We start from the raw sequence: 10,220 nt of genomic DNA on the forward strand, positions 1-10,220 counted from the left end.
TGTGTGTGTATATATATATATATATATATATATATATATATATATATATATATATATATATATATATATATCTGTGTGTGTGTGTGTGTGTGTGTGTGTGTGTGTGTATTATTATTATTATTATTATTATTTTTTTGTAGAATCAGTGAAAGGATACCAAGTTAAAGAGGCAACAAAGGCTCAGATTCAGCAGCGTGTACTGAAAATACAGTATAAATGCTAATAAAATAATTGAGAAAAGCACAGCCACAAAAGGAGGCCACAGGGTCCTCAAAGCCTGCAGCTCTGCTTTCCCAGGTTGCGTTGTTTTATTATTTTATTTCTGAAAGTCTGTTTTCCTTTGTCCAGTTGTGTACAATATTGCAACATTGTCCCATCTCAAAGTGCATTGCTCTGTCCTACATCTTTTGTCCTTTGTCCACTGTCGTTATTTAAGTCTTCAGCAATGGGCACCTCGTACAGAAGAGAGCCATCAGGGCTTCTCTTGCTAAGATGACATGACGTAAACAGGTTAAGAGAAAGCAATAAGTATATAGTACATAGATGGTAAAATAACAGTATTATGAATCAGTGAGATGTGGAATATGTTGGATCATGTTGTCCAGCTTACCTGCATCTTGCTGTAGATCCAGGGCAGAAGGCTGGTCACTCTGCTATATACTCCTGGTTTTTGTCTTCGTCCACATCCTGCTCCCCAACTCGTAATTCCAGCCAGATACCAGTGGTTATTACCTCCCTTGCACACCAGCGGACCTCCACTGTCCCCCTGAAAGCAACGACAAGGACAGATAGAAAGCAAATGGAACATAGACTTCAGATCATTGTGAACAAACATGTTTAACTCATTAGTTGAACCCCATGATTTGGTTGGTAGCACCGCATGACATATATATATATATATATATATATATATATATATATATATATATATATATATATATATATATATATATATATATATATATATATTCTTAATAATTAATAGGAAAAAACACAATATTGTCCCATTATAATATTTATATAAAGTACTTCTTAAATAAGTGAATGTGAACCAAACAGCATGCAGCACTTGTCCCAATCAGAATAAACAAATGTAATGAGACAGAGAAACAATGGACTAAATTTTGAGAGTAAAAAATGTACGTAGTGGCCTGAGGTCAGTTGTGCTCTAGTAGATGAGGAAAACCCACCTGACAGGAATCGCGGCCCCCATTAATATCACCAGCACACATCATATTTTTGGTGATGGCCCCACCGTATACGCCATTGCTGTTACACAGATGCGTGTCGATGATATTCACTTTCACTTCCATGAGGCTTGTAGAGGCATGGTCTATGAGAGCAAAGGAAATGCTCACAGTCAAAAGTCAGCTAAAACTTCAAAGAAGACTGTCAGTTGTGTCTTGTGTGTTTCCCTCTCTGTGCCCTTATTTGGTCCTTCCTCTTCCTTTCTTAGTTTAGTTTGATTGTTTAGATTATGTTCCAGCTGAGTACAGTTAATTATCCTGTGTATATTAGTTCCTGCCTGTTTAGTTTTCGTCTGGTCTACTCATCACACTCTGATGTGTGTCTCAGTATTTTGCAATTTAAATAATTAGTGTAATGTACTATGTTATTAAATTTACATTAATACATTATATTTTTTTTGTGTTGAGACTTGTTGTCAGAGAAAAAACATCACATGCAAGAGATACCTTAATGTTGTCATTGTCTTGCATTCATTAATTTCTATTTAATTTTATTTCTGGCATGCTTTTTGTGAATCACTAAATTTGGTACGTTTATTTTCTCCATAACATTGTCCCGTTTTGGTCAGTTATGATAATACATGGTGTTGCTCTCTGTCCTATTTCCTTTCCTCTTCCATTGTCATGAATTCTCATTTTAATTGGTTCTTTACCTGCTCCCTCTTGTGTTGTCCCAAAGCCAGATGTCCAGCAATCTGATTCACCTGAAAATATTTGGTCAAATGTAGGAAAGCAAACTGGCATCACAGAGCCTGGATTGAGAAGAGAAATGTTACTGTAGATTATTTGGAATAAAGGAAATGAGTCATATACAGTACCATAAACAATATATGTAACTTTCATGGTTTCTAAATGGTTTTACTGTAGAAAAAAAAAAAAAGAAACACTCTGAATATATATTTTTTTGATTTTAGGGTGAACTATTTCATCAAGTAAACCCAACTCACTGGAGAAGGTCACAGGACTGCTGAGTTTCAGCAAGGCAACGTCATTATCATTGTTGCTATAGTTCTCATTCACTATAATCTTCTTCAGAAGGTAGGGGGTCTGAAGGGCACTCTGGGAAATAATACCAGCATAGACACGCCAGTTAACAGAATTCTTCATTGAGCTGTGATCAGAAAAAAAAAAAAAAAATGGTTATTTCAATATATGTTACAATGGAAAACAAGAGAGAGAAAAATACTTCTGAATACTTGCTGAAAATCAAAGCAGCTATACATAATAAACATTTGGTAATGAACATTTTAGTTCCTGTTGCTAAAGTCATAGAACATAAATTAGCAACAGCAGTGTTCTCCAAAGTATGTGCATATACTTATGTGCATATAAATTAATTGCTTTAAGTCTCTTCCAAATGAATACAAATGACCGTAAATTTGTGCTGAATGTAGTGATGGGCACTTTCGAAATACTGCTTCATGAAAATTGACAATTTTTTTTTTTGAGTCAGACATTAGGAGCTTGTAAAGAACTAGCTTGTAACAAACTTGTCATGTGATTTGACAAAGCTTCATTTTGTCATGCTGTTTTGCACCTTGGTTTCGAAAAGGTTTAAAATACTGATGTGCCTGTGCTAGATCCCATTGATCTGGACCAATAAATACGTTTACTTTACTAATTTCATTTAATAGATTTCACTGTCATGAAAACATTTGCAACTTAGTTTCTTCCATCACTAGCTGAGTGAATGAGTGAATGTGTGAATACCAACCCTTTGAAGCAATGGGCGGCTGACACAACAAAGTCTGGAGAGACCAGTGTTCCACCACAAACATGACTTCCGCTGTAATGCAGGCTAACCTGCCAAGGCCACTGGCCAAGCTGAGAGGCACTGCCCCCTATGATCCTGGAGGCACTCTGCGGCTTGCCACAGTCTGAAGGAAAAGAAAACCTCTTAATTGCATAATTCAATATTGAATGAATCATCCATTACTCATCCACGCAATGTCTCACAATATATCAGTATATAGTTAACAAAGGTGTACGCTGATGTATGACATGTAATATTCAGTTATGCATCACAGTCATTAAACATAAACTAAGATTAAATATGACTGGTGGTTTAATAAAAATAGATGTATTTCTACCTGTGCATTCAAGTGAGACTGCTTTTCCACCCTGACAGCCCGAACTGAACAGACAAAAATCACAGAAGACATTGTGTACCATTGAGAGGACTGTTGTCTTGACAAAATAAAACATCTGCTCTGATGTATAATGTAGTCATACCTGACATTGACCAGACCCTGTATAAGTTTGGCTGATCTAGGTCCTACCGTAAGGGCTACGGATGTCTTGCTATCAACTGGATTTGATGCATAAGACCTAATGGACAGAAACCCGAGGCATCAGTTAAAATAGTGGTTGTTGGGACAGATACATTGATGCATTAAGGTGATAGTTCACCCAGAAATAAAACATATCTTTTCATTTACTCTAATGTAGTTCCAAAACTGTATGACCTTTATTTAAAACAGAATGCCATGCATTCTTCAAAAATTTCCCTCTAAATAAGGGAAGTTGTATGGGTTTGGAAAGACATGAGGGTGAGTTAATGATGGCTGAATTTTCATTTTTATTAAGTATTCTTGATAGTGGTGGATAGATATGTGTACCTTCTAAAGCCCAGTTGTTCACAGATCTGGTCAGCATAACTCTTATCCAATCCCTGATTACACACTGGAAGGAATCCACCATCCTTAACAGAAAATGTTCTGACCTGCAACACTCCACCTTCACCGAATCTCACTGGGGATAGTGGAGAGGAACAATGGAATTAAATGTCCTTAATTAGGATTTTTGTCTTGTTATACAAAAAAAAAAAAAAAAAAACACCTGAATTTCTGAACAAAAATATTGCAAGACTTGCGTGTTTTCTCAGATTTTCATTATTATTATCATTATTGTATTCAACAATTTACAGTTAATTCAAGATACATTTCCCAAATCTTATTATGTTATACAATTTTGTTTCTAAATATCCAAAAGTAAATTTATCAGATGTTATATATATATATATATATATATATATATATATATATATATATATATATATATATATTTTTTTTTTTTTTTTTTTTTTTTTTTGCAGTGTAGTCTGCAGTGGAGCTGTCAACAACATTTGCCATAACACAGTAAATTGAGGACTTACTGTGTACTGTAGATGCTTATTGCCGAGCAGTGTATGTAGTTTCACTTTAAAGCCAACCCAGACAGCAAAATAGCGTTGGCCCAGATCCGGCCCACACCTGGCCAGCGTGAAATCGGTTCTGGGCCGAAACTGCTTGCTGTCTGGGAAAGTATTATCTTAGAAACTCTACCACTAATCTTTCTGTGTTGTGTCCTGAAAGATTCAATTGCATCGGACTGTCAGCCTCTTTGGTGTAGAAAGTGTTCTCACCACAGTTTGTCTCATCGACGGCCTTTTGACAGTCTTGGATGCCGTCGCACTGTATGGAGGAGTTGGAGCAGGTAACAATCAGGCCATCATCCATCTCATGCTGTCCTTGTGCATTGCAATCGTTTCCCTTACAAACACTCTCATAATACAACTCGGATGCATAATGCACTATCCACATACACGAGAGCAGTAAAGAGAAAGAGGAAGAGAGGGATTTAGATAAGCATTAATGGTGTGTCTTGTCATTACAGATACATCTCTTCCCTTACCTCCAAGCCAGATGGCCAGTCCAATTAAAGCAAACACCACCAGTGCACCTATCCATCCAACCCAACACTTAGCACTGCATCCAGAAGACTTCTGGCTCTTAGGAGGAGCTACAGGAATAAGAACAAATAAGCCATCAAACTCAACTAATCTCCCACATTTACAATCGAAAATATGCAGCACTGTAAATGTAGGCATGTCAAGGACTGGTCATTTAAAAACAGTGCAGTTTATAAAGACAAATATGAACTGTCAACCCCGACCATGGTTTCAGGTGTTTTTTTTTGTTTTGTTTTTTGTTTGAGGGGGGATTGAAGTAAAAAAGTAAAATAAAACAAAAAAATAAAAACAATAATAAAAAAAAAACAATCCTGGTGATTGGTTATTAGCTCTCTCTGCTTTTATTATATATATATATATATATATATATATATATATATATATATATATATATATATATATATTTATATATATATATATATATCAACGCTATCTCACGGCCAATTCGTACGTATTTTACGAGGTGGCTTATTCGGACGAATTTGTACGATCTCACTCGTATGATTTTATATGATTTGTCTAAACCCCAGTGACGGTTAGGTTTAGGGGCGGGGTTAGGTGTAGGTCATTCGTACAAATTCATACGAATTGTGCAACTGGTAAAATACGTACAATTTGGCAACAATCGTATGAATTTGTACGAGTGTGGTCGTACGAATGCGTACAAAGAAGCCACCTTGTGAAAAATGTATGAATTGCTGTGAGATCGGGTTGTATATATATATATATATATATATATATATATATATATATATATATATATATATATATATATATATATATATATATATATATAATATTAGCTTCAGTTAGCAAGTGTATCTTATGTAAAGAGTTTTGTTGTTGTTGTTGTTTTATTTTTATTTTTTTTTCACAGTAGCACCAAACTGGAGTGACTGAAGAGATTCAGTACATACCAACAACACGCTGTGTGACGATGACGGCTGCTACATGATCTGGATCCTTTGGAACATAGTAAGGCACAGGTTTCTGTGTGACCCCATATCTGTCCTGAATAATCACCTCCTCGTAAGTCATTGGAGGCGTCTGTGGGTCCACTGCTCCAGAGTAGTATGGTGGAGGGGGGTCCGTCTACAAAAGAAAAAGTGAAAGTTTTCATAAATGATAATACATTTCCATCACCTTTGTTATGACTGGTGTGGTTTGACAACTTCATGGTAAAGCATTATCAATTTAAAACACAAGCGGTGTCACACAACACTTGCTCTTAGAATCTGATTGTGAACCTTGTCCTAAATATTTTAAATGTTACGACTTCATTCTAGTCAAATACCATTACAAATATGTCATTATACTTGTGTTTCTGGTCTACTTGGTTGGTTTTACACCGTACCCTTTAGAATGGTTTGAAAAATCTCAAAAAAAAAAGAAAAAAAAAAAAAATCTGTTGCCATGAAATTAAGTTGTGATTTGTATTTCTTCCCAAATGTTAATGTATAGTTAGTGAAACGTCTTCTCAAATGGATTTACGGGTCGGAAATAGATCTATGTAAACAGAAAGTGCACTGGAAAAATAAAATAAAACGATAAGGTGCGGGAACAATTTTCGATATTAAATTACAAGTAAATGTCACAGTTAAATAAAGAGCGGCAAGTGACATTCAAATAAATAAGAAATTACTCCTGTAATATTTGTACTTGTTGAACTTTTTTTATTTGTAATGCTTATGAAAATATCCTGCTTATTCAGTCGAGTCTGTTTCTGTTTATTTGTAGTCACAGTAGCCTGTATACGTCACATTTAGAAAGAATGATAATATTTCTATTTTTATAAAAGCTCCCAAACATAAAACATGAAAACGTGGAGCTAAACTCTGGAGACGAGACTTATGATAGATAATATAAGTTACTAAATAATTACACGATTGTGATAGAGAATAAGAAGCTGACATCTGATTTCTACAAGAGGTCATGTTTACTATGGTAATGTTAATGTTTAGCGTGCACAGTCTTTTGCATCGTTTATAAATATTTTGTTTGTTTTAACTGTCTTGTATGGTGATTATAATCCACATCAGATCAAGTTATTGCAAAGACTCCTGCTGACTGAAAGTGAGTTTTGAGCTCAACTTATTTAAAAAAAAGTCTTTAATGCTGGTGTTATAGTTGTTATCTATCTGAAATAGATATAGATAGTTCATAACCACTCCTCTAGCCCCAGCTGGCCCACTTTGGCCCAAGGTTTCCATCGGGCCATTGGCCCCGAGGAAGCCCCGACGAGGCACGATCAAGCCTCGGAAGTGGCATTGGAAATGCGACTGGCCCTTGCACGCACTAGCACGCCCGGTTTAAGCTCACCAATGGAAACGCGATTATTGACTGCTTACAAACAATCCATCTTTGATACTTCCCCTAAAATGCCTTTTGTAATATACATGCAGCTTGGAAACTTGCTTCATTTCCTTGTCTTGCTTATTTCACCCCTCTCATTGCATTGGCTAAGACTATACAATCTATAATCAAGACGAACAGATGTGACCAGGTTTTCTTAAATTTTTTATGGAGGGCACTATTTTCTGGGAAAGACTTTGTCTTGAGGAAAGGTTGGCAGATTGCCTCTGACAAAGTGTTGTAACCTACATAAACAATTTGGTAACTAAGATCAAATCAGGGGCGTCATGCACTTCATAATTTTGTGGGGACACAAGTGAATGATGGGGAGGGGGGGTATCATGAAATATCTCGATTCTAAAATATGTGTAGTAAATGCATTTTGCTCCTTATATAGATCATGTTAGTTCATCTTTACGAGAGAAAGTATTTATAGTTACATGAATAGTCGAGTAAAAGTATACAGGGGTTATTGTCATGTCATTCCAAATCTGTATGACTTTCTTTCTTTTGTGGAGCACAAAAGGAGCATTTCTGATTATTCCTTAAAAATGTATGCAAATAAAAGTGGTCTAGTCTAAAGTATTATACTATACATTCCCTCTAGTGAGCCTTTCATTGTTGCGACCGACAGTAAGTCAATGAGCTGAACTCGAGAATCAAATCGAATACTTTGCCTACTTGGAAGCATCGGCATGTCTCTGAAAACCATGGTTACTTTGTGGCATGGTTAATCTTTTGGAAGGGTCCATGTTACGCACTGTAGGCCTACACCTTCAGAAGCTATGTAGTTGAACCAAATGCTATCACATATTTAGTATTGAGTTGTGTTTTATGACTGATGTATTTTGAAGGCCACACTCACTCAAATTTCAATGGCCTCTTTCTCTGTCGATTTGATTTGAAAGGTGGGTCGTGTTTCTGGCTTTTAAATTGTATTAAATTACACTTTAATACACCATAGCTACCCCTCTTCAAGTATCACAATACACAATAAAGCTAGACCAGGAATCTGGTTTTTGATTACTGCCTACCCAATACTTTGGTTAGCTTATTCAAACTGATTATTCACCCAAATCAGACCAGTTAAATTTTTGGTGCAGTGCCATTTTTTCAATTATGAATCAGTCATATTGAAAAGTGTTAGAAAGTATATTAATAATTAATGTATTATTTATTATTAAACCTACTTAATTGGTAAACTGTCTGGAATGATAAGTCAGTTTCATACCGACATACCAAAACCATACTGAACACTGGACAACTTTCAGTCCAGAATGAATAGTGGGTTTCTGTCTGACATTTTGGATGATGAGAGTGTTATTTAGCTACCTCAACATACCCAATTCCTTTAAACCCATTCTTAAGATTCAGTGGGCTTTAAAACAGTGAGAACAAAGGCAGCTGAGATTAACCATTATCAGGCTAAACACCTTTAATGACCTAGGATTTGAGAAATGAAGTGTGGTTTAGGTTTCCTGTTGTTGTGTTTGAAGCTGGATTAGAGAACGACAATGTGTTCATTTCAGTGTGGAGGAACTGGTTTGTAAAAAAATTCACCATTATACAAAAGAGAGACTAGCAGTTATATACAGCAATTTGCAGCTGAGTAGCTGTAGCAGTGGATAACAAATTAAATATAAACTTTTAATGCATTATCTAAAAATTTTTCATAGTAAGTTTTATTTTGTATAAATTTTATTTTATTTTTCATAGTAAGTTTTATTACTGCTCACTATATGTGAGCAGTAGGTTATTGCCATATTTTTATATAAATTTAATACTATAATTATAACTCATTGTTAGTTTTCTTAGGTCCATTAAATACTCTTAACAGATACAGCGTTTGATTTTAATCAAATATTGATAAAACAATATTCAATTATATATAAAAACGAATATTATATAGTTAACTAATGTTAACAAATGGAGCCTAATTGAAAAGTGTTACTATTATATAATATATCAATATATGCATTATTATTATTATTATTATTATTATTATTATTATTAAATTATTTGCTAGATAACACATGCCCTTAACACCACAAGTGAAACATTTTATGCATGTTAAAAAAGTTTAAAAAGTTTTTTTTTTTTTTTTTGTATAATGGAGTATTAGTTATTAGTAATTTATTAACGAATTAACTATTTAAAATCACGAGGTTAAGTACACTTAAGTATTTCAATTACTTGACAGGTGTCATTTGTTATTAATTGTTTTAACAAAGTAAAACCAAAAACATTTCTAAAAAAAAAAACAGCTGAAGTATTTCTTGAGTGCTTGAGACCACTTCAGTACATGCAAGCCAGACCCATACAAATGCATTTATATTAAAAGACCACAAAAATAGACCACATGATATAAACATTTAACAGGCCACACATACATAAGAAATAAAAATACAATAAAAAACACAGGTCTAAAAGTGTTCTCTCTGCAGCCAAATATCTGTGATTCTGTCTTACCGTGTCATTGTCTGCCATTAGACACAGGAGTGAGCACTGGTTAGTTCCAAAGTGTTTATATATTAGGATGGGTGGGATTTCAACCTGTCTCTACAGTCCCAAAGGAAAAATGAGACCCTCTTTTCTATCTCTGACCTGCTTTTCAAGACATAGTAAGGACTGCCCTCTTATCCTCCCTCTTTTAGTCTCAATGGAGGAATTCCAGTGTCATATCTACCTGCCCAACCAGTTTCACGATACTCGAGCCCTGGATGCTCTAAACTCAACCTCCCTCATGGTTCACAGGAATAAATAAGTGAAAAAAGTCTTGCATCAAAATAACTTCCTTGTTGCAAAGTAATTAAATCTGTAATGCTGTGTTCTCTCCACACTATGTGTACAAACAGTTGCTTTGAGATAAACATAGTTCTGTTGGATAAATA

General features: G+C 34.9%; 1 protein-coding gene across 1 annotated transcript; it reads right to left on the minus strand.

The window, feature by feature from the left end:
- Positions 1-289: 289 nt before the first annotated feature.
- LOC128028792 (transmembrane protease serine 13-like) lies at positions 290-9,923 on the minus strand. The gene is made up of 13 exons (XM_052616125.1): positions 9,799-9,923; positions 5,895-6,069; positions 4,920-5,027; positions 4,651-4,818; positions 3,866-3,998; positions 3,480-3,575; positions 3,338-3,381; positions 2,962-3,124; positions 2,195-2,358; positions 1,901-1,999; positions 1,191-1,333; positions 611-766; positions 290-487 (listed from the first exon to the last, which is right to left on the minus strand). Exons 1-13 carry the CDS (start codon positions 9,814-9,816, stop codon positions 473-475), a joined length of 1,482 nt encoding a protein of 493 aa, XP_052472085.1. The 5' UTR covers positions 9,817-9,923; the 3' UTR covers positions 290-472.
- Between the last annotated feature and the right edge of the window lie 297 nt (positions 9,924-10,220).

Source organism: Carassius gibelio, chromosome A15 (assembly GCF_023724105.1).
Source record: "Carassius gibelio isolate Cgi1373 ecotype wild population from Czech Republic chromosome A15, carGib1.2-hapl.c, whole genome shotgun sequence".
NCBI classification, from domain to species: domain Eukaryota; kingdom Metazoa; phylum Chordata; class Actinopteri; order Cypriniformes; family Cyprinidae; genus Carassius; species Carassius gibelio.